This window comes from Taeniopygia guttata, chromosome 8 (genome assembly GCF_048771995.1).
Source record: "Taeniopygia guttata chromosome 8, bTaeGut7.mat, whole genome shotgun sequence".
NCBI classification, from domain to species: Eukaryota; Metazoa; Chordata; class Aves; order Passeriformes; family Estrildidae; genus Taeniopygia; species Taeniopygia guttata.
In genome coordinates this window covers 14122883-14147947 of record NC_133033.1, presented here as the reverse complement: position 1 = coordinate 14147947, position 25065 = coordinate 14122883, and the positions used below count along the sequence as shown (strand labels likewise).

Below are 25065 nucleotides of genomic sequence, written 5' to 3'. Positions count from 1 at the left end.
ACAAATTTTTGTGAAGCTTTTTCAAATGGGGATTGAAGCAGACATGCAATATATTGCACATATTCTCCAAAGATTATGTATGTGTAGTACAGGTTAAGATGGGAAGGAGAACAGCTGTTTCATGGCATGAGTTGCTATAGCTACTAACATCAAAATTTGTCATGCAATATCTGCATCACTGAAACTCTTCAAAAGAGTTAAAACTACATGGCATTGTCTGTGTTGCTCTTTACTTCACAGAAGAGGTCCCTTGAACTACTGTCTGAACAATTTCAGAAGGGAACCTGAGTTGCTGCAGGCATTGTAGCCAGTTGATGTTTTATCTTCCTCCAAAGGTCTTTGGGGTAAATTCAGTGAAAGATTATCTGGTGCTTGTCTTCCAAAATGGAAGAAAAAACTGAGTGCCTATGGTACCCTTATTATGTGTGGTGATAGTTAAATGAGGGAAATATCTGCTCCCATCTTTAATCAGAAATAAGGTTGCAGAAAGAAACGTGTGGTTGTGGGTCCCTGAAAGGATTTAGTATCTAATACCTCATTGACACTAAAACTGTGGAGTCCCATTCCTCTCCCTGTTCTTTCTTTTCTCTTTCTTCTGTCCTAGATTGTCTTTTACTTGTTCTAGCATATTTGGAACACCCTGTGAGCCAATTCACCTGCTAAGCTGCTGGAACTCTCGCCCAACAAAAAAATAAAATAAATAGAATTAATGAGCTGTACGACTCAGCTGAGAGTGCAATAAAAACCAGGGCCTGTGCAAAAGCATAACTACGTAGAGAATTTGGGGGGGGAGCAGTGAAATAATGGCAGTCCTTGTTTTAGTTGGCATCTTGTCACTCACCCTGAGGCAGTCTTATTCAAAGGTTTTGGCTGTGGTTTCTTTTCTGTGGAGTCAGCATCCTTTTTGTTTTGCACCCACTTGGATTCCTGAAGATTAGTTTGCTTTCCATGGTTTTGGCTTGGCACATAGACTTGTTACTCTGACAGGTAAGAACACCATCTCATCTGTGGATATTTTTGTGACTGTTGGTGTCCTTGGTCAAACTCCTGGGCAGAGCCATCTTTCTCTCTGCTTTATTTAACCTAACATGGATTAGTCTGAAAGTTCACTGTCCAAGTGCAGGAGCAGAAGAAACTTTCAGCCAGAAGTTAAGTGTCTTTTAAATACTGAGCCAAGTGACTCTCATGTAGTGGGACACTGGGGGAGAGGAGGGAATGGATCACACAGGTGGGCTTAAGAATAGAAAGTCCTGTAACCTGCTGTAGGTCTCTGCATCTTTGGAGCCACCAATAGGCTCCAGAAACATCCATTAAGATCACTGCATGACTGGAGCTTCTAATGTGTGAGCTGGAACTGAGAGCAGACCTTAGAGCTCTTACCAGTGCAGAGCACAGCCCACAGAGTGGCTTATGAGGTTATTTTTACACATCTCTACAAAGAGACATGAAAGCCCTGTGAGCTGGGCTTTGTGGAGACGCAGTTCTTACACCAGGGGACAATAAAGGAGTCACAGGCTGCCACCAGCCTATTGCATAACCAGATCAGACATTTTAATGAGCTTCTGCTCGCCCAGGCTTCGTCAGCCCTGCTGATTTGTAATCAAGCAGGACACTGCTATAGAAACCACTCCAGCAAACAGCATTGCTGAATGTACTTAAGAAGATGAGTTTGAATTGAAATGCAAACAACCTGTGGATCAGCCCCTCACTTTCTGAATTGTAGGAGCCTATTGTCTTACTGTTCATGTTATGGTTTAATCCATCTTGAGTTTAAGTTTTGAGAGGTATTTTGTATATTTCACTTCATAAAGGAGTTTCTTCTGGTTCTTTAATTTTTTCCCCATTATAACTCTTAATCCAAATTTTTAGCAAATAATTACAAAGAATAAATTATAAATACATCTTCAAGGTTTCTCCAATAATTTATTCTATAAAGTATGTTTGTAAAAGAAATTGAACTACAATCAATTTTTAGGCTAACAGTCTATATGACAGAGTGGAACAGTTATGAAATAACACAAGTTGTTTGGTTATTTTTAAACTGAATTATAAAACAAAATAAAAGGAGACTCCAGATAATTCAGTTGATTAGACTCAAGCAAACCCAAATAAAGAAGGAAAAAAACTGTTTAAGGAGTTACTCTTACAATTTGGGTTATTGTCAAAGACCTGACATCCGCTACAGGATATTTATGCTATTACTCAAGAGAATACAGGAAATAGTTGATGCTATCCTTTACTGTATCCCTGAGAACCCCAAGCTTCCAAAGATGCCACCCTCTCTCTGTACCAAAATCTTCCTTATGTAACCCTGTTAAGAATCACTCTAGAAAGCTGGGTTTTACTTCTCCAGTTTACAAAGACTATGTTATACCAAACTGATGCATTATCAGTGAAGGATTGTGTTGGACTACAGTTTTTCATAAGGTAAAATTTTCTGATTCTTTTGCCTGAATGCATCCCACAAAGACTTTTCCTTTTCCTGGCCAGCCTTTTAAAAAAACATAAACCAAACCTGATCCGTGATGCACAGCAGAGTGCTTGGGGAGTTCTCCTTTGAATAGCATCAACTTCAGGAACAGCTGCTAAGATCAAATGGACAAAGGGAATTCAGCACCACCCATGCCTGTATTATGTTTTAAAGCTTCAGGAGCTTAATCCTTCCTGTGAGCAAGGTCTGTTGTCCCACTTGCCATTACCACTAACATATTCTGTGTAAGTCTGCTTCCTCCTCGGAGTGCACCTGTGGCAAAGCTGCACTATAAAGATCCAAAGTCTTTGCATTATACTTATACTATACTTATACTGAAAATACACAGAAAATAAGCAAAGCTTGCCAACTTGGGTGGACAACTGAATTTAGGAAAGAGTATATAACTACAGTCTATTAAAAATAAATATTTTATATCCCAATCACTGCTATTTCTCTGTGGTGGTGTCTTTCTAGTCACAATAGTCATTCTGTCTACTGCATTCTAAAGCCCTTTTCTGTTAGTCATTTTTCTTTTTTTTTTTTTTTTTTTTTTTTTTTTTTTTTTCCCTGTTTCTTGATCTGGTCTATAACACCTTAGCTTTTTGAGATGAAAATAGCAAGAATAATCATCAATCTCTTCCTGTCACCAAAAACCAGGAAGTAAAGTCTCCCAATAAATTTACTAGGTTAGAAAGCTGGCATTAGTTTATTAGCAGTGCTTGATGCATGGGGATTTATCCTCAAAGCATTAATGAAGAGTAACCTAACAGGCCAGGTTATAGCCATGGAGCTAATGCATATTCATCACATTTCTACTACATATTCATTACATTTCCTGAATACATATGGAGATGCTAATTGTTTCCATTAACTTATTTGAATATGAGGTCTTTTGAGTGCCTTTGATGGTTGTTTGTGAACACCCCATGCCTCAAAATTTCCCTTTTATGGTCCTGAATTATCTGATGAATCTCCTTTCCTTGAGATCACTTTGTTTAATGCTCGTGATTACTTGCACTGAATCCTCCAACAAAGCACTCTCCTCAAAGGTAAATGTAAAGAGAATATTGGACCTATTCTGGTGACCTCATCCTAATCAAAAAAATACCACAACAGGTTAAGATTGATAATATTGAAAATTGTTGCTTATTAACCTGGAAATACATTAGGATGAAAACTTCAAATTTTGAAAGGCAAGATGTCACATATCTAATGGTGAGACTTTGGAAAGTTTAATTTCTATTCTCTGGGGAATAAAGTATGTGCCAGGCTGGGTATCCTGGTGCTCTTTCAGGATCACTCCCAGCCACGGAGAAGGCTGTCAGGTCTTCCACAGGGCGGCATTTTTGTGACATGGAACAGGGAGAAGAACCCATTGAGAGCAGCTGTGGAGGACTTGGGGGTTCTTGTGGTCGAAAAGCTGGACATGAGCCGATCCAGAAAGCCAAGCCTGTCCTGGGCGGTATCCAGAGAGCCACAGCCAACAGGTCGAGGGAGTGGATTCTCCCTCTGCGCTCCCGTGAGAGCCCGCCCGGAGCCCCGCGCCCCGCTCCGTGTCCTCACACAAGAACGGCGCTGTGCTGGGAGAGCACGGAGATGCTCGGAGCTGGAGCAGCTCTGCACCTCAGGCTGAGAGTTGGCACTGTTGAGCCTGGAGATGGCTCAGGGCAGACCCCATGGCACCTTCCCGTTCTTGGAGACCGCTTTCAAACGACAGAGAATGCCCTCTGACACGGGCAGAGAGCGCCGGCACAAGGGGCCGGGCCCGCGCCGCGGGCAGGTGGCGGAGGCGCCCGGCAGGTGCCGTTACGGTCTCCCGGCAACCGCCCGGCCAATGGCGGCGGGGCGGGGCGGGGCGGGCCGCGGTTTAACGCCGCGGGGCCCGGCCGGGCCACGCCGCCCGCGGGGCTCGCTCGGGAGCCGCTTCCCTCCCTCTGCTCGCTGCGGCCCGGCAGGTGGGGGTGCGCGGGCTCCTCCGCCCCGCGGCGGGCGGGGCGTTGGGCTCAGCGGGTAACGGCGGGCGCTGCGGCGGCGGCCGGGGCGGAGGTACCGGCGCTGCTCTGCTGGGCTCCGCTGCCGAGCCCGGGGGCTGCGGCGCTGCCGTGCTCTGGGCTCCCCCGGGCCGGGGGAGGGCCCGTGCGGGGCACAGGAGCCGCTGGCCCGGGCGGGCTGTGGGTGCTGACATGTGCTCCCTTCCCTCAGGCTCCGGCTGATCCGCGGGGACAGGGCGAGCCGCGGCGGGGCTGGGCGTGCCGGCGCTCCCCGGCGCTGGAGGCCCAGCGTTTGCCGTCTGTGGAGCTCCAAGCGGCAGATGCTCGGAGGTGAGAGCCCTGGAGCTTTCTACTGAGTCAGGGCATTGGTGACTGCTCGGGCTGAGCTGGCGGCTCACGTGATCGAAGAGTGCAGCTTTCGTAAGGGACTTGGGCTTTTTTTAAAACGTTATTTAAAATTGTATTCATTTGCAGCAAAGCTACTTTAAATTTGAAGATCAAATCGTAATGCGAGACTAGTTTGTAGTGTTCCTCCATCCCCGGATTATGTAGAATGTGCTGCTGCTTGCGATGGTGAGTGAAGTAGTTAAGCAGAGCTCCGTAGGCTGCCAAGGTATGATAGGAATTTTAGGGCAACGACTTAAAATAAGAAGTATTCGAAATATAACGTGAAAGTATTAGGTAAATTTTAACAGTGAACTCAGAAAGGAAACCTAGAGAAATTATTTGATACAATGAATGGAATTTCAGATTATAGGTGTTTATGGGGAAAGATGTTGTTTCTAGTTTTTTTTTTTTTGGGGGGTGGGGTGGGGAAAGCTGTGATGCTAATATCAGTTATAATTTGGACCAGAAAGATCACAGGAGAGGGTAATACCAGGCTCATAGGTCTCAAAATCTCGGTTCTGAAGCTGGCAGCAGATGCTAAGGAAAAGACATTAAGTATAGTTTGGTTGTACAGCAATGCTTTTATCTGTGAATCCTCCTAAGATGCTGCAGTCTGGAGTTGAAGGATTTCTAATCAGAGGCTGCATCTGTATTTTAAAATGTAATAGATGCTGATGGATGTTTTTTTCAAAAAATTGGAGGCAGTTTATGTATTGAGTATTCTCAGCAACTGATGGTGATGCAAGACCACAGTTTGTGTTTTATGTGGAAAAAATGCCCTTATTTCCCAGCTTTTGCACTGAATGCTTCATTGAGTTCTTTATAACTCCTGTGTTAAAAGAAGCAAAGAAGATTTGTTTTCTGTATGTTGGTCTTGTTTCTCCAGCTGTTTCCTCTTCTAGCTGATAAGTCACAGCTTATTAGTTTCTTGTGTGAAAGCATTGCTTGACCTTTCTTGCACCATATTTAGGTACATTCTGTCTTTTTTTTCAAGGAAGGTTGTATCTCTGTGAGATATTTCAGGTGCAGAAGCTTAGTGTTCATTGGGAGACATTTTGGTGGTCTCTTCTGTCCTCTGCTCCAGGGTTCTGTTGACTCCCTGGGAGCTGTTGTTTCCAGAGAACTAATCATAGGGACTGGAATCTCTGCCTGCATGATAATGCCTAGCTAGAGTCTGTTGGTTTAAGTGCATAGCGGAGTTGGCCTTTTCATTGTGTTAGTTTGTGTTTATGGATGTGGAATGTCAGCTGCTGATTTTTTTATCCATTTGTTTGGTATGAGGACAACCTTCTGCGGTTTGCATTCAACCTATGTTTATTTTTGTGAATAACTCTGTATAGTAGATGAGTATGTCATGTGTTATAGAGAGATGCCTGCACAGACCCCTTTTGGGCTCTAATTTGTCTCTGTGACTTTCATACACTTTGCTCACCCACCTATAACTTGTTACTACACTTTGCCCTTTTCCTTTTATAATCGGTCACTAATAAATTCCTTAGCATCTTGATTTAAGAGCTTTTGGAGTGAACATTGTCAAAAGCTTTTTGAAAATCCAGTTATGCTGTCTTGCCCAAGTGTGTTGCATGATTCCTTCTTCCAGAGCACTGTGGCAGAACTTAGTGTTTCTTCCTTCCACAGAAGGTCTGCTGACATTTCACCAGTCCCATTTGTTTGAAGTTGTAAGGTCTTTCTGTGACATTTGATTAACAGAAACCTGGAATTTACAGAATTATTCCCTGAATTCCCAAGTAATCTCTAGAGAAATAATGTAGTTACCTTCTTGCATTCCATGCCTGATTTAAATTTTAGGTTACATGCTGGGGAAACATGTAAGTTTCCTAATTTCTGGTACCTGGAATACTAGTTTTTGCTCTGCCCAGTAAACATCTCACCAACTTCAGGAACTAATAAGATAGTGGTTTGCTTTTCTTTTAAAAAGTTGTCTGCTTGCAGAGACAGCCTTAACATTTGACTAAAACTGACCTCACGAAGGAGGACATGCAGAAGAGGTTTCTGAGGTACTCTTGTCTGTGACATAGGGAGAATTGGTAACTGAATGTTCTGTTCTGGCTACATATAGTCAGTGGCTTGTGAATGCAAAGGGAGAAATGCAGTTTTGGAGATTAACAATAGAATTATTGTTTAGTGATAGTAGGTAGGAATTTGAGAGCCAGATAAAATGTTGCCATGTGTTTCAATTTTTTCAGTGATTGAAGTAACAGAATTTCTGTGTGTATAGCATGTAGAGTTGAATCTTGAGGTAGTACATCAGATTATATTCCTTGTAACCTGAGTGTTTGAGGCAAAGATCATGACAGAACAGTCATTGAACACTGAATTTTATCAGATGTAAGAGTATATTCTTGTGTAACTTTATGTGTTGAGAAGACTGAATATTTATTTTCTTAAAACCCTTGGTAATTTTAATTTGTTTTCCTATTTGCTTTTCTGAGTAAAATGGAGGAGAGAAATATAGTTGGGATTTTTGAGTATGATGCATTCAGAATTAATGGAGACTTGATACCCAAAGGCTGAAAGGTTTGACTTGATTGTTCATGCTACTTTTGACAATTACTGAAAGTTTCCATGGAATGTGGATAAGTTGAGAGATTTCTTCACCCTCGTTTTGGAGCTAATAGATTAATGATTAAATTGCCATAATTTTCTTAGTGTGGGAAAAAATCTGGGCTCAGATTTAATTGCAAGAGCCATCATTAAAATTACAATATTAAATAAGGGTAATAGATTTTTAGAGGAAGATACACTTTTTACTCTGCCGTCATCACTGGATACAATATCTATATTGGTACTAATGATAAACTGTTATCAGGAATTGTGTAGAGAGACAATAAATGTCAAAACTCTAGGGAGGAAATGCAGGGAATTTTATGGCAATTACATGAATTAAGCAAGTATATACCATGACATTATCAGGGATGTATTTGTAAACCTTCAATGTCATGTTTAGCATGTACCCTAAATTTACCTAGAGTTCTGTGTCTCTTTGTCTATCCGGATAAAAGCCATCTGTGTGACATCTGTGGATTACTAGACAAGTGTAAAAGCTTTAAGCAGCTCCGTAGCTCCCTTTGGGTATTATTTTAGTAGAAAAGAATCACATTGGTCTTCAAGTAAATGCTAAGTACACCCACAGTTTTACAAGTTGAAGCACATGCATGTCACAAGCTGTAGTATTTGAAATATACAGAGAAGGAATGGTAGAGAATTTCTGCTTGATGTTGACACTTCCAACTTTCTTCTGTGGCATTGCACCTCTCCAGAGGTGCCTTTCCATAGCCTCCCTACCTTGGCAGGGGTAGAAGTTTTCTGGGTTATCAGATACTGCATTTCCCACTTGTGTCACACCCTGTCTGGGCTAGGGATGGCCAGATGGTGCAATATGATCACAGCACTGTGGCAATTCTCTGCCGGTTGTTTGAGTGTGTTTTACAAACCCAGTTACACCTGCTCCTTTTCAAGTTTAAACATGATATTTAGAAATTTTAAGTGTGCTGTTTTGTGCTAAGTTTATAATTCTACTTGTTGCTTATGATTTTCAAGTTTTTATGTGGCCTGAACTCAGGCTTGCTTTATCAGATTTCTGTCTTAAATCTTGGCACATTGCCAGTTCCTCTCCTGTCCCCCAAAACAAGACAGTAATTTTATGAACAGCTTCTTTCAGCTCTTTGAATTTATGGGATATACTAATTTTGAACTTTAGTCATGTTATTGAGAAGAGAGATGTATTTTTATTGAATTATCTAGAAGTTTCTGGAAATATTTCTGTGGGCTTTTTGCTCCAAAACTCCTGCAGTGGCTTTCAGAGAAGTTCTGGTGTGTTATTACCATGACAGTCCTTTTTTTAAAGTTCCTTGGGGTTTTTGTACTTCCCTTGTTCCAACTAGCACTTAAATGCCTTGGTTTGTTTACTACGTCCTTGGTATAAGCAAACTCTGATTTTAGTAGGGTGTATGTTGGGGTCTTCTTGTTTGGTACAAGATTTCTTTTTTCAGTGAGGTGGCTCTGCTCTTGTATTCACACTTTTGAAGTTGGGTCCCAGAGGCTCATTTCTGCACAAGCCATCCATGTCTTAGCCTCCAGGAATTTCTGGCTTGGGAGAGGAAGTGACACTGCCACTTGGGGCAATTACCTCTAGAAAGCAGTGGGTGGTTACAGGTTTTTGGGCAAGTCATTGAACCTGGTAGGGAATTAACAATAGCAAATCCCTGTCTACAGGATTGTCTTGCTCAAGCATCTGCTCTGTGTGTGACTTGCAGGGTGCACATTTAGAGAATCATTGCATTCCTAAACCAGGATTAGTGCTGCTTCCAGTCAGACATTGTTTAGGGTGACAGATGCTGTGTCAGAATAGTACTGTCAGTGCAGAGAGACCTGGGGGTTGATAATGCTGTATGTTCAGGGAGTGTGGGTGAAGTCTCTTAAAGAATAAAAGCCAGTTTGTTTGGAAGTAGCAGCATATCTAAAATGAGATAAGCAAGTATTTTTGTGGACTTTCCAACAGTCCTTGATGGAATTTGTATCGTAAGGTTCTCAATCATCTTTTGAAAAATGTTATAAGATTGCAGAGTTGTGATGTCAGTAATAAAACATACTTGTACCTTGATTTGCTGCCTTTTTCTCTTATGTTTGTGCATTTATCTGTCTGATGGAGCCAGCAGAAATAAAGTAGCATGCAAGAAGTGTGTCCTCTTAATTCTTACTGACTTTCAATTCCATCTTATAGGCACTATTGTCTGATTAATTTGTGAACATCTTGCTTTAACAGGGGGGGAAATTGAAAAATACACATAAATCGAGTGTAGAGAGAAAGCAGAACACACCATTTCTTTAACATGAACAGCAACTAGATCATTACATTGACTGTTTTCTTGCTGTCTTATGTGTACTTTCTCATCTGAAAGTTTTCAGGAGCTGCTGAATTACAACACATGCGAGGAATAACTGTTTACCTTTTTTCCCATGTATGTTTATGAGCCTGGGAAAAAATGTTCATTCAGCTGGATGATTTTTAGAGGTGTTTTTTTAGTGCTGAGCGTGCTGTAATGTGACTGTGCACCAGTATGATCTCTTAAAAACTTGGTGTTTCTTTGGACACTGTATTTTATGCTTTGTCATTTGATAAGGATTTTTACTGTGTCTTTGTTCTCAAGAGACCTTAGGGATAACAAAACATTCTCCCCATCCCTCCCCTTCTTTCCCCACCCAAATGATGTTTTTTCCACAGTGATAAAAATACAAGCTTTTGGTGTCAGAAATATAGAAGCTGCTTAGCCAAAGTGTGTTTATTGGAACATTAGCAAGGGGTTAGGGAAGAACATCCCTTTGCTCTAAAATCTACTGAATAAATCTAAAACAGACTTTAGACTTTGTTCCAAGTGTTGGTTGAAACAAAGGGGCCTTCTGTCAGGTGGAAAGTTTGTTTGCCTGAAGTATCATTGTTCCCCTAACAGCTGATGGGTTGTGCTGTCCAAATCTTTATCATCCGAGCTGGATTTAAAGTTTCCAGCAGTGAGAGATAACTAATGCTATTATGTGCCTTCTTACTGTGTGGTGGAGGTGGGGTGAGGGGACAATCAGTTTGCTCTTTCTTTCGAGTGTGTGGCTTCCCTTTGGTTTCCAGAGGGACAGTGCTGTACTGAGTGCCTGTGCCAACAGGGTAAGGCTTCTCCTATTTGTTTCCATCAAGTTTTGGAGTTTCTGCAAGGAAGCAAACAACTTGCTAGGGAAAGGCAATATTATTAAGTGTCTAAGTTACTTTAAATGGTTAAATATTTATTAAAAGCTCCTTTACCCTCTGCCAATATGTCCTCTCTAGAGCCTTTGTAATACATCTCTTTAAGTAATGATCCCATTTGGACGGAAATACGTTAATAAAATTGCTTTCTGGTTATATATGGCAGAAAAAATACTTAGCTTGCTCTGTTTTCTCTGATGTACATCAACAGAAACAACTAGTTGTCTATGGGTCTTAATGTTCATGTGTGCATGGCATTTTTGCTTTAGTTTATGGCTTACAAGACAGTTAAGGCTAAATATAGATAGATGCATAATTTTTACAGTATACAATTTACTGTGCTTACTGTCTCCCAAATTTAGTGTAAATTTCATGTGGTTCAAGTTCAGTAGTCACTCTCCTGTGCCTTCTTTAACCTTCTAACTGTATTAGCTGCTTTTGTTAATCTGAAATGCTCCTGCTATTTTAGGAGATGCCTACGTAACACACGTTGCCAGCAATTGTACGGAATACTTTGCTGCTGAACCAGTTGCTCAGGTACCCAGCCTGACTCTGTTGCTATGGGAGATTGGAGGACTATTACTGTGCCAGTGCTATCATCAGGTAACTGGGAATATTTTGAATTTAGTTGATTTGCTGATTTAACCAGTGATCTTATAGCAGCCAGAGAGAGATTGGAGTTCTGTGCATGACATATTTGAGTATTTAAGCAGCATGGTAAATAATACAGACAGTGCTTTTTCTTGGATTGAGTCCTTAGAGAAATGCTGATGTAAAATACTGTACTTGCACATGTATGGAAAGGTTAAGAACTTGAAGTCACATTTTATTTTTTACAATCATGCCTATTGATGTATCTTGTGTTTTCAGAGATTTCTTTACTTGTTCTATAGTTTTTTCTTCATAAATTGGTTACAAATTTGTTAAAGGAATAAATATTTTCTTGCCTCTTTCTGCCTAGTGGAAGAGTAAATTACAACATACGCTTAATAAGTTTAATAATACCATACATTCTACAAGAATTTTGCTGAATGCACATCTCTTGCACCTGTGTTGTAGTAAGTCAATAAAAAGGAAGTGTGGTCAGTTTTTTCTTGGTGGAAGAGTAAAATTTGAGAGGTACAACACTTTAAAGTGTTATTGAGTCTAAATCTTCAGTGGAAGTTTCTGTTTTATATATGTTGTGAATTGTTTAAATGTCCTTCTAGATCAAATTCTGAGTTCTAGAATCTAAGTAATAACTTGAGTATATAAGGGTTTGATTTTATGTGGTATATTAAAATAATAACTGATTTCTTTTTAATGTTTAACTTCTAGATAGCCAAAATACATTTCTATATACCTCAGAAAGAAAGACATCTCCTACAAGCATGAGCTCACAAGTGCTACGCTTGTCACTGCCTTCATCCAAAAACATGCACAGCTTTTTCAGTGCCTTCTGCACAGAAGAGAATATTGAACAGAGTATATCCTATATTGATAGGGTAAGCCAGATCTTTTTGTTTATTGGAGATTGTCACCTGCATGCAATCAATTGTAGTAAAAAAGATTGACTGGCTTCTTCCTCAGTGCCCAGAAGCTGAAGTTGGTGGGGAAGTAAGAGTCACATTTTCCCTCTTCATACAGGATTTCACCCGATACTGTTTTTGTCTTTTGGATAACGGTGGGAGATTGATCCAGTTATTGATCTCATTTCCCCCCTTTCTTGCCCCTTGTCTTTTACCAGGAATTAACAACATTGGGGTTTCCCTCTATTTATGCGGAGTCCAAAGGAAAAGAATTAAATTTAGTATCTATGGTAAATTGTATGAATGAATTGCTTGTACTGCAGCACAAGAACCTTCGAGCTCAGGAAGAAATAGAAATACAGCATCTGAAACTGGGAAGTGATATGGATCACTTGCAAAACTGCTATGCTAAGTTAAAGGTAGAAAACAAGATCATTCCACTAGAATTATGCAGCTCTCTACAGTCTTAACAGCAAGTCCTTTTTCTTTCTTTTTTTTTTTTCTACCCAATACTAATTTGCAGTTATATTTTCATGTGCATTTTGGGGATTTTGGAAGTCTTTTTTTCCAAATGAAAATACCTTCAAGTAAATGAAAAAATAGTTAATAATTAAAGAATTAAAGAGTTTAAAGAATTTTAACCTCCTTAATTAAGGAAGGGGGAAGATGGTTTAAGTGGGGAGTGTTAATGTACACTGGGTGAAAGTGTTAAACACTTCAGTTTAGTAGTGCTTAAATTTAGTCGTTCAGTTTAGTATCATTTAGTATTGCTTAAAAGGGAATGCCTAGCTCTAAAATATAAATTCCCAATGTAACAAGTAAAAGCACAGATAACTCTTCTAGTGAAGGGCTTTTATTATTCTTTTTTCATATCATTAGCTTTTTCTTTGTGTTTTTTTTTGTTGTTGGATTCCTTGAACATCCAACTACAAAGTCTCTTTGTAAGAATTGCTCAGAAAGTGTTATCAAACCACAAGTTACTAAGCTTCATTTTATCACGGGATAAACACATGCTCAAGGCCAGTCCCTGTGGAGTAGCTGATATATTGGAAGTTCCTGGGTGCACTTGTATGTGCAGTTATATTAGAAAAGACTTAGTTCTGTCAAGAAAATTAAATATAAAAAAAGAGACTATTTCAGTGCATGATTCAGTGCTTTTTTAGGTTTGCTTTTCACTTGGACTGGTTGGCACTGTCTCCTTGAAAAATATTACTGTAGATTTTCAAAATCATAGTAGCTCTTTTGCTGAGATTGATCATTCATGTAGAAGGATTTTGATGAAATTAAAAGTAATCAAACTGCACTGATTTTTATACTAACAGTGTAAAATGTTAGGTTCTAGAACATTCCAGTTGCTTTCCCTAGATTAATAGCGGTAAGGGGAGAGAGCGAAATCTTCTTAGTACTACATGAATCCCAGGGCATCTAATTGGCTGTCAGCTTGTGCGGCTCCTCATGTAGATTCTTTCAGCTACCATACAGCAATCCTCTTGACTTCCACAATTGTGTCCCCTGTATTTCACTGTGGTGTGTTTAGAAGTTCTTGTTGCCTACACATTTGTACCTCAGTACGCATATGAAAGAAAAGTTTGTATTTGGCTTGTCATTTAAGCTGCCAGTTTCAGGTCTGAGAGTCATTCATAGGCAAAACTTTTTAAAATGCTAGTTTTGCATTGTCTGTTTTAATGAGATAATCTGTCTAGCCTTCTCTGTATATGTGAAATATTCCATTTGCATTGTTATGGTCACAGTCTGTATATCTGTGTTGTACCCTTGATTATTCAACAGAAATGCTCTAGTAAAACTGTAGTTCCAAATTCATAGAAGTTGCTTAATATCCACCTTACTCTCACAGTACAGGTATGCTTATAGAATCCTGCCTTAATGAAAAAGTCCTAACTGTAAAAGATAATACCTGTTCAATACCAAGCCACATCTCATGTGAGGTGGTTTGGCAGTTTGGTTAACATGGGTTGTTTGTTTTGGTTGGTTGGGGTTTTTTTTAAATCTTATGCTTTTAATTCTTATTGATACTGAACTATCAACACTTTTTCTAGGAACAGTTGGAATTATCTAAAAGGGAAATAGTTGGGCTTCAGGAAAAAGACAGACAACTGCAAAGCAAGAACAGAAATTTGCACCAGTTACTTAAAAATGAAAAGGATGAAGTGAGTTGTTTTGTACATTAACACAAGTCATTATATAGATATTGAAGAATATTTTTTTTTATGCACGGAGTCTTGTAATTGCTCATTTTGAATGTGGTTTTTTGTTTGGTAAATGTTGTCTTTCAAGTTGACTGGCATGTTGCATATGGATAAATAGGTTCTATAAGGAATAGGTCCAAGTTACAACAGTGGTAGAGAGTAGTGCAAAAATGCAGATGTACAGTTTTCTGGGATTTTCTGTACACCTTTATCTTAGAATGTTCAGATACATCAAAAAATAGGAGGGGCAACAGGGTTCAGTCACATACTCAAACATTTGTGTATAGATGCTTTTGAGGGTTTCTTATTATATTTTAGAGGGGGGCAAAAGACCTGTAAGGGAGGTGGGGAGGAGCCCAGCTCAAAACCACCATCTCATATCTCATTAAACTTAAATATCTTGAAACAATTAAGATCATAAAACACTTTGGCGTCCTTGACACTTCTTAGTTTGGCATTTGTTTCCTTTATGCTCCTTCCCTAGCATTGTACTTCACATGGCTTCTATGTTTTTGTGAATGTGGCTCCTCTAAGTTTCTGTGTATGTCCTGTGTTCATAAACATATTCATACAGTTGGGAATAACAGTACTAACTGTTCCTAGTGTACTTCCTAGAGTTCCAGCTTAAAATACTGAATGTGCTGTATGTTGGTAAGGTTAAATCATAAAATTAAAAAAACCCAAATAATACAACCCTAGGAGTTAATAGTACATGTCAAAAATTTTCTTTATGATGTTTTAATGATCTTTTAGACCAAATGGTCTTTCAGTGTCCTGATGCCCCAAGGAAGAGGAGTTTATTTTTAGTGTAAGCCTGACAAGCATGCTTTAGGATAGGTGTAAACCTAGATCCTGAACATGTATTGCTGAAAGTAAAGATAAATCTTTCTCTGCTCTGTTCAATAAAGGCATTAAATGTTGTGACTTATCAGAACATGAATTCAGTTTTACTTCAGAGGAATTAGTAGTATAATCTGCTGTTTATGATATGGGTTTCTGCTGAAAAAAAACTACCTCCCTTGAGATAAGTCTGAGATCAGAGTCCATGGGGTGGGAGAGCTCTCCTAATTCCTTTTGTCACTTCCTTTCACCAGAAGAACAGTTTAATAGAAGTTTTGTTTTGCCTCATGTGTTTTGATTTTCTGAAGACATTTATGTTTATACTTTAATTGAAGAAACAGCCTTTTGTGGCATTGCTTTTAGGTTCAGAAGTTACAGAACATAATTTCAAGTAGAGCTACACAATACAATCATGATATGAAGAGGAAAGAGAGAGAATATAACAAATTAAAGGAGCGGTTACATCAGTTAGTCATGAATAAAAAAGACAAAAAGTTAGGTAAGTAGCTCTTTGAATTTTACCACAGCAAAATTAGCATATTCTGTATGTTAACCAGAGGCAATTTTAAGCATTTTTATCATTAAAGGCAATGCAGCCCTTTGCAGATTTTATTTGGATATTAGAATGTTAAAGAAAAGATGCAATATTTCATGTTAACTGATGTGTAAGACTTTTCTACATTGTGTTTCATAAGATCCCTTACCAAGCATAAACCAAATGCTGATCTTTACCTAATGAGGTGGGGTTGTATTTTTTTTCCTTACTAAGGAAAAGTTATTCCTAGGATTCCATAGGAATCAATGCCTATGCTAGAGCCATCTCTATTTTCTTGCTACTGTTGCTATCACAAGATTTTGGATAATGTCACAAAGACTGTATTGTTTCAAGCAGTTACCATCAGGAATGCACACTGCATGAGCTTTTACTCTGGAGGTCCTACACCCTACTTGTGGTTAGCACAAGTAAGGAGATGTTTGAGAGGAAGTAACACAAGGCAGATGTACCATCCTGTACTATGTGAAATGAGGAGAAACCAAATCTCCCTTATTATGAGTACTTGTATGTTGTACTGCCCAAAAATTGTGTTCAAGGCATTTATCAGTGCTATTTACTGTAAATATTTTTTTTGGTGAAAAATGGCTGAAAATGGGTATTTATAAAAAAAAAACCTTTTGGTTCATATATCTGGCCTAAAGTATTTATATAACATATCTCCAGTGGAAGGGAAGTCCTGCTCTTGTCCACCTGCCACCCTCAAACTCAGATGTTTGCCAGCTGTAAGCTCCTTTAGTTCACTAAACTAGAAGAAAACTATTCCTGTTGTTGCCAATATGGTTTTCTGCTTACTTACTTTTCTGTAAGTCCTTGTGCTTAAGCCAAAGTAGATTAGGACACAGTAGGAGGATCACCTATTTTGGCTGTGGAAAGTCTTTAGATATAATTTCAGTAAGCTCTAGAAACTTCACTCTGAGGTCAGGAAAACTTAAACATTCTTGACTTCTGATGGCTAGTACTAGTTCAAGTATCAGTCAGGTGAAAATAGCAGAGGTTTAAAACTAGTTACTGTTTGCTTGATAACTAACTAGCTTGGACCACCAATCTGTAGTTTGGGGTTTTGTTGTTGGTGTGGTTGGGGTTGTTCTTTTTATTTTATTTGTATTCAAACATGGACAGAGAAGTTTTGAGGAATACTTTATGAAACATTAATAAGTTCCTTACCTTAAACAGGAGATAAAACTGGCATTATTGCCAGAATGAGCATAGAGTTGATACATTGATATAAAGGTTGAAATAGGGATGAAGGTGTAATTAAGAAATTAATAAAAAAAGATAAGATGGGATAAGAATACATCCTTCTGCGTTTCCAAACACAAAAACTTTTTTTCTTTGACTACATGTGGTTTCATACGAGTCTGAAGATTGAGGGGGTTATTTGAGTAATGTGGTCTTTTTATAATAACATGTAAATGCAATGTCATCTAAATCTTTATCCATTTGCATATTGTTTCACATTTTGAAATATCCTTTTCATTTGTAGCTATGGAAGTTCTAAATTATGTTGGTAGAGCTGATGGGAAGAGAGGTGCATGGAGGACTGATAAGACAGAAGCCAGGTAGTTGTCTTAGACCAACATTAATTGAAGCATGTATGAGAGCTGTTATGTTGTTACTGTAAGATTATTTCTTCCAGAAACGAAGAAGAAATGTACAAAATTCTGTTAAGTGATTATGAACAACGCCAAAAACAGCTTTTACTCGAAAATACTGAGCTAAAGAAGGTTCTTCAGCAAATGAAGAAAGATATTATTTCACTTCTTCCACCACAGAAACAAAAACCTAAAGAAAGACCTGAAGATGGGCTGGTAAATATTAAGTTAAAATTAAATCTCCATAGTACTTTGGTATAGTACTGGAGTAATTTGATAGTTATTGAAAATAAACTTCTTCTGAACATTGCAATGGATTCTACATCATGTGCTTTATGTGAAATTCATCCAATATCCATATAAATATTCTGCTCTCTCTGAGCAATACACAGTGTATTCTTTCCAGTAAGTAAATTAAAACCTGGAAAATATTCTCTGAATGAATGTAAATGCAGTAGTTACTGGTATGTAATTCTATATTGCAATGCAAAATACTGGATTTTGGATGCCTGGGGGGTTTTGTTTGTTTCCAGATTTCAAGTATTTCTTTACACAGGATGTTTTTATTGAGCAGTTTACTGCCATGGCTGTGTAGAACAGCCATGTAGGTTCTCTGTCACCTCCTTTTTAAGGTGTGAGTACTCTTCTTGACTGGATGACTTGTCCCCATACTGGGGCAGCTGCTGCCTAAGTCTGACAGCAGAACTCAGCAGGCTGAGCCTGTCCAGGTTGAAGATGTGAGTGACTGAGTCTTGCTAGCTGACCCACAGTCTCTGTTGAGGGGTTCTGGGGTCTGCCTAGTCACTTGCCTCCTCAGCATTAGGCTGTCAGGGAGCTGAACTCCGAGACGAAAATTTCCCTGGATGGAAAAATCTTCATGTAAGGGTTTTCCTTCTCTTCAGTAAATTGAATCTGTGCACATATTTATGTAAACAAATACACATATTTGGAGGGGTGAAATGATTTGCAGCTTCTTATTTCTGCTTTTACAGGTGCTGTCAGACCAGGAGGAAGATATTGGGGAATTAAATAAAGAGAATATGTGGGAATTATCCTGTGAAACTGTGCGAGAGCAGCTTACCAATAGCATTAGAAAACAGTGGCGAATGTTGAAAAATCACGTTGAAAAGCTGGATAACCAAGGTTGGTGTTTAACAGCATTACCTATACCTATAAAATACATTTTGGAAAAAGTAATGCAGATGTGGCACTTGGATGAAAAATAATTCACTCTAAAGAGCCTAGTCTTGCCACATCCTCTCAGACTTCTTGTGGCATTCTAAAACAAACCAGCTGATGGTATGGTGCTGGACTCTCCTCATTTCCAGCTGTTAAACAGCATTAAGACAGCTAAAAATATATAAAATTCTTTCCTAGTATTATTTTCCCATGCAAGTAAATGCAGCCACTACTGTTTGCTGTCGAGTAAGATTGAGAAGGTCATGCATGCAGTTGCAAATAAAAGAGCAGATGGCCTTTGACAGTGTGTTTACACCCTAGAAAGGATTTCAAGAACACTTGTAATACTTTATATTTAGTGTAACTAACTGAAAAATAAGCATCAGGAAAAATGTTACAATTGTTTGCTTTTTTTTGGAGTCATCTTCTAGGTTTTTTTTTTTAGTTTATAGGAATGACCATAGAATAACCCTTTAGGATTCTATTAATGTTCAAATACTGGCTTTAGGGGATCAAAACTGGGCTTATTACAATCGCTGTGATTTAGCTATTCATTGAGCTAAATAAGCCAGTGTGTAATTGTACAAAATACAACCATTCCTGTAATTCATTACCTTACTGGAATTAAAACGTGCATCCAATGTTTGTTAGCTCCATTTCTCCTTCACAGGACTTGAAGGAAAAGGCTTTCTTTTTATATCTGTGATAAATATAGTTACTGTCATATTTTTATGAACACACAAGCCCTTCAAAAATGGACTCAGAAGAATGGGCTAACAGCATGTCAGTGAAAAAAAAATCTTTAGCTGTCTTGAGTTTTCTTTTAAATGACAGCTGAAACAAGCAAGGATTTTCTGTGACACTCTTTTCAATGCAGATGGTTGGTTTACCTTGGGGAATGTGAAAAAGCCATGTTTTCATTGATTTTTTTTTTTTTTTAAACCAGATTTGATGGCTAATTATTAGTGTAGCACCAATTTTGGAGCTCTTGTCTCTGATAGGAATGCTTTGGAGTACACTGTGTATCTGTCTTTCAGGCTGAAACAAATAGTCTAAAACCTTTTGCTCTTCCAAGGAGTCTCTGATATGAGGTGTTGGGGTTTTTTAAATTTGTTTTAAAGATGCTTTTTTCCTCTCTTAGTGTCACGTGGACATTCAGGAGCTTTGAATGAAAAAGATGTAATTTCAAGAGAAGACCATGAGCTAGAAACTGAAAAGCTGGAGTTAGAAATTCAGCAATGTAAAGAAATGATCAGAACTCAGCAACAGCTCTTACAGGTGGTAGGCTTTATTTTTTTATTTTCTTGATTGAATCCAAGCGTATTTTATTTAATGTTCCGCTGTTCTTGCCTCTGAGCCTTTCTCCATTCCTTGATCATGCTTTTAAAATAAAACAACTCAGTGGGTGGTCTGAGTATAATAACTGTGCTAGTGGCTTGGTTAATAATTTAAGGACTATTCCTCCTGGCAGGAATAATTTTGGAGGCTAAACAAAGGTGGGGCTGTCTGAACAGGGACATTTTGGTTGCTATCTGAAATCTGCCCCCACTATTCACCCACGTGCTATCTACTGTGTTGTTTCCAAATTAAACTTCAACCATTTTCTAATAAAACTGAAAATGTGGAAATATTGTACCTCTTAAGTCACTCCCAAATTAACATTTTGTCTTTTGTTGCTTTGTATCTATAGCAACAGCTTACATGTGATGATGACACCACTCTGTTACTACAAGACTGCTACTTGTTGGAAGAAAGAGAGCGCCTTCAGGAAGAATGGAGACTATTTCGAGAACAAAAAAAGAACTTTGAGAAGGAACGAAAAAGTTTTACAGAAGCTGCTATTAGATTAGGACTTGAGGTATTAGGAAAGGGAGTTCTTATGGAAGATGGATTACAAGTCTTTCTTTTGTATGTGCTGAAGTGCAGCCATCCAGCAATATCTGTTTCTCATGTCTATAGAGAAAGATCATTGCCATACTGTATAAAACATAGCTCTGGTTGTTCTGGAAGATCATTCTCTTGGCAATTGAAGAAGCCAAAGTTTTTGTGTATGTTGGAAAATAGAGTTTCTGCAACTGGAACCAAACTATTTTTGTTTCAGCTTTTGAAATATCTTAAGTACTTCCAAAATTTATTAACTAAATCCCTTGGATACTTGTAAAGTTTGGTTTCCTACAAAAGTAAGGCCTATGCAAATTTCAGTCAAATTTGGCCTCAGGGTTGAATCTCAAAGGTAGTTATTTCCAAACTTTGGTGAAAACCAATAACTTTTGCAAAGACACCAAGTAGTTATTATGCTTTCTTTAATAGGGTCATTATCTGTTCTGGTTTTGTAGTTAAGCTGGCCAATTGGCAGTCAGGGTAGATGTGTCTGTGAACAAGCTCTAGCACATGTCCTTTGGTCTAGCCCATAGTTAGGGTCAAAAATATGAAGGGGATTACAAGTTTGGCAGGGAAAGGTCATGATGATGTAATTGTGAAACTAGGATGGTATAGATACGACAGGAAAAAAGAAATGGTGTTTATTGCTTAAAGAACAGCTTGCTTTGATGTGCAGAGCAGAAAGTTGGAGTGGGATGTGATTAAAATTTATAATGCTGTGGATTTAGTTTGAGCAGACGAAAGCCCTACTGTTGTTCACCAAATCCCTTAAGGCTTGGACTAGAGGGGACTCTTAATTTTGGAATTAAATCAAAAATATACCAAAGAAGGTAGCTTTTTTTATAGCTAGGTAGTTGACTTCTAGATTTTTTTTTGAAGGAGATTGTAAAGGCAATGTGTACTATGAAGTTCAAAAAGCAGTTGCCTGAGCTTATGTGTAACACACAGATAATAAAAATGGAGCACAAGGGAATGCTTTTCAGTATCTATAAGCAAATGGCTTTTGAGAATGGGAACCTGTGAGGGAATGCACTGCAGAAAGTGACTGTGCTCCTAAATAGCATCTCTTGTGGCCATTGTTGGAGACAGAATACAGAGCTAACTGGCCAACCTGTCTGACCTAGAATATAAAATACTCTAGATTTTACTTAAGCTACTGGGATTGCAATAGTTCACATGGTAACAAATACAAATTATGACTAATTTAATTTTATTTGCATTTTAGTGAGTTAGTTAATTTCATGTTGCCCATTGAATTCAGCTTTAAAAGTCGTATAACATTATTTGTCTGGAAATGTTTAGGACTACATTGCAGCATAACTGCTCATGCTTCAGCTTGTCAGAATGCTGAGGTGTGAAATGCTGTGAGTTTTGTAGGTGTTTGTGAAAGTTTGCGTTGGAGTTCAGCTTCCTCTGTTTTTCTACTGACACAGAATAGGAGCATCCTGTTTCACTGATGGCTTTTGGAGATGAAATAGCTTATTGCTTGATTCCAGAGCCATTGGATCTCTTGGAGGTTGTCTGTTAGGTATTATTTTCTTTTTCTGTGCTCAGAGGGGCTGGAAAGTGAAACAGCCTGGTTTTTTTCTTGCCCCAGTTTTAGACAGAAGCAATCGGGGATATTTTCAGTGTAATTTTTTCCTGTTTAGTAGGTTTAAGAAGTAATTGTTCCTGGTAGCTGCCTTGGATGAGGGCTGCTGCAAGAGGTGCAGTGCTGCTCTGAATGGGGAGCACAGGAGATGGTGTCACTGGAGTGTAGAGTAGTGAAGTGCAAGGATTGCTCAGACCTCTGTGGAACAAATTGTAGGACTTGGCTGTAGGTGCCTCCTCAGCCAATCCTCGCTGGGCTCAAAAGCTTGCTCACAGACAGAGTTTGCCATGTTAAGCTGCTGGCTCTCCTTAGTGACATGGACATGTTACAACTTTGTCTTTCTGAAATAGAATAGCATCAGTTTAATGTGGGCTAGGCTTTTTCCTGTGGTCATAAATGCAAACTGTCATTTCTTTTCTTAGAGAAAGGCATTTGAAGAAGATAGAGGAGCATGGCTGAAGCACCAGTTCTTAAGTATGACTGCTGATTGCAAGTCTGAAAAGATGACAACTCCAAGTGCCTTCTTAAGAAGCAAGTATTTGGTTCAAATTATGTTCTTGCACAGTTTCTTTTTTTTCCTTTCAACTTGAAGTCACAAGTATGAACAAAACAAAAACCAAAAAGATCTCAAGAAAAATTTTACCATGTATCTGTATGCCTCTAAATGTTGGGGCAACTGATGGTTCAAAATTTCCTTTGAAAAAGCAAATTGTAACTCCCTTCTTGATAATTACTTATGTAGTGAATTTATATTTGTGAAACAATCTGGTGAATATCAAATACCTGACAGCACAGCAGGTAACTTTCAGGTGCTTTCATAAATACTGTAGAACATGTAATCATTCTGGTTTTCCACTTAATATAAAAGCTTTGAAATCCGAATGTGAGAAGGGATTGATCTGGCCCTGCTAAGTTTGCCATGTCTTTTCCATTGACTTGAGTGATGGTTAGGTTCATGTAAACAGTAAGATATCTAACTTCATTTTGGTTTTGTTTTCTATATTCTGGGAAGTTCGCAGGTTTTCATGTTGGTGTTTTGTCTGTGCATGCTGGAGAAGTATTTACTTCAGGAATAAAAAAGCTTTATCAATTGTAAAGTCAGACACTACACTTGAGTGACTTCATCTGACTACTTGCATTGGTAGCTGTGCATGCAAATGCTGCATTTTCAAATGTAGAGTCCTAATTTTAACATAACTTCATGCAATAGCATTACAAGTACTTTAAATATTTTATCCCATGTATATATCAATTACAGGTTTGTTATAGCTCTGCTTTAAGATCTTTGTGGTTGGTTTTTTCACAAACCCTTGAAGGGCTTGTTTATTTCCAGTGGACTGCAGTTTAACTGATGTGTGTCTCTCTTAGGTTCTGACCCAGACATTCGTTTAATGAGGTCTACATCTCGGCAAAGAAGACCTCCCTCAGTGTTGAGTCCTACTGTTTCACCAGAACCTTGCCAGATATCTCAGTATATTACACAAAACAGGTTTGTGAAACAATGTTGTAGATGGCTTGTAAAGTGCTGAACTGTATGTAGAGCACAGCATAATCTAAAGCTTATGTTTGATATATAACCAAGGATATTAAACATTTTATCATAAGAACAATACTGTTTCCATTCAAAGCATTATTTATTTGCGTTGTAACTTCTTTTTCCGCTTCCAGTGTTGCATCAGAAAAACCTGCAGCAGATAACAAGCCAAATCTGTGGGTGGAAAGTGATGACAAGGAAGAAACTGAAGAATGCACAAAGTCATGGGAAGACTCTGGACTTGGCACTCTATGTAGAAACTTGCACATGGAACAGCTGCCTTAGACTTCTAGGGTTGCCTGCTGGGATTTTTGTTAGGGACAAGTTCATAAACTTATCATTCTAAATGAAACACAATGCTGTGAGTTTGATCATTCTTCTGAAGGATTATGTGGTGATCTGAATTGTGGTGTGTTTCTATGTGTGTGCACATGGCTTTTATTTTTTAGACCTTTTTTTGCCTCTTTCTTGCAACCCTTGAAAGAAAATTTAAGAATATATGAAAGCTTTGATATTTTTCTAGTAACAGAAGCTCTAGTTCTGTGAATAAAGCAATGGTCTGAAACTTTGACTGTAATGAAATACTGGTTCCAAATGTTACCTTTCATCACAGGCAGAGATAGCACTTTTAGAAATTGTTTAATTATTGGAAACATTCATTTATGTCTCAATTGTAACTGGCATTAAATCCTTTTTTTGCCTCGACTTGAATGTACAGTATACTGTAGATTTTTAACAAAACAGGTTCTATATTTATTGTGTGGTTTGAAAATACCTCTTTGATATCTCAATGATTTAAAGTGCAAAATCTTTATATATTTGTAAATAGAACAAGTGGTTATACTGAGAAACCATGAAATGAAACACATGCATACATAATATTATTTTACATGACATTTTAAATTGTTTTCTAGTGATACTCAGTTTACAGATCCATTAGGACTTTCAATGGTTCAGTCAGGAACCAAAGTATTTCAAATGTGAACAATAAACGTGTAATTCTATTCTAAAAAACCCTGGTTCTATGGTTTATGTGCTGTAAACTTTTAAGCTACCATGGTTATAGGGCTACATACAATGTATACAAATCTGGTGCTGGTTTTGTATTTTGTTAGGGTTTTCTTGTTTTAATTGACTCCAGATTTTTATTTTTTGTGTAGCCTTGGGGAAGTCTCTTTTGTTTACAGTGTAATAAAAATAGCCAAATTAGAGGCAAGATGTTTCAAGGTCTCCTTCACCTTACTTAGTGCATGTGATTTTCCTTGCCCAGTATAAATCTATCTTCTCCTGTTGGGTTTTTGTGATATGTGGTCATACACAGCTCTGCATGTGCGATCAGTTGTATAGCTCTGATCCTTGAGTAATTGGCCTTTTGGAAGATGTCTGAGCTTAAACTGCCTTTCTTGGGGTCAGAGGTGGGAAATTAATCAGGTTTAGAATCCTTCACTGAAAATGCATTGCTGCTCTGCCCATTGACTTCGGAGTTGGATGGAGCATAGAGATTGGATTCCCTGGAAAATAGCAGTAGGATAATACAGAGAGGAGAAACTGCAGTTCTTGAAGAAACTGAG

At 38.4% G+C, this 25065-nt stretch overlaps 1 protein-coding gene across 6 annotated transcripts; it reads left to right on the top strand.

The window, feature by feature from the left end:
- Positions 1–4294: 4294 nt before the first annotated feature.
- SSX2IP (SSX family member 2 interacting protein) lies at positions 4295–24508 on the top strand. 6 transcript variants are annotated; one of them, XM_012575221.5, is made up of 15 exons: positions 4295–4428; positions 4676–4794; positions 11076–11209; positions 11924–12090; positions 12333–12533; positions 14172–14282; positions 15525–15660; positions 17201–17276; positions 17354–17525; positions 18302–18452; positions 19630–19766; positions 20179–20346; positions 22383–22491; positions 23329–23449; positions 23629–24508. In XM_012575221.5, the coding sequence occupies exons 3-15, from the start codon at positions 11167–11169 to the stop codon at positions 23777–23779; spliced, it is 1743 nt and encodes a 580-aa protein (XP_012430675.4). In that variant the 5' UTR covers positions 4295–4428; positions 4676–4794; positions 11076–11166; the 3' UTR covers positions 23780–24508. The 6 variants fall into 6 exon arrangements, with proteins under 6 accessions (XP_012430675.4, XP_030134946.4, XP_072788745.1 ...); XM_030279086.4 differs by having other exon boundaries at positions 19630–19769; XM_030279085.4 differs by having other exon boundaries at positions 4406–4519; positions 19630–19769.
- Positions 24509–25065: the final 557 nt, after the last annotated feature.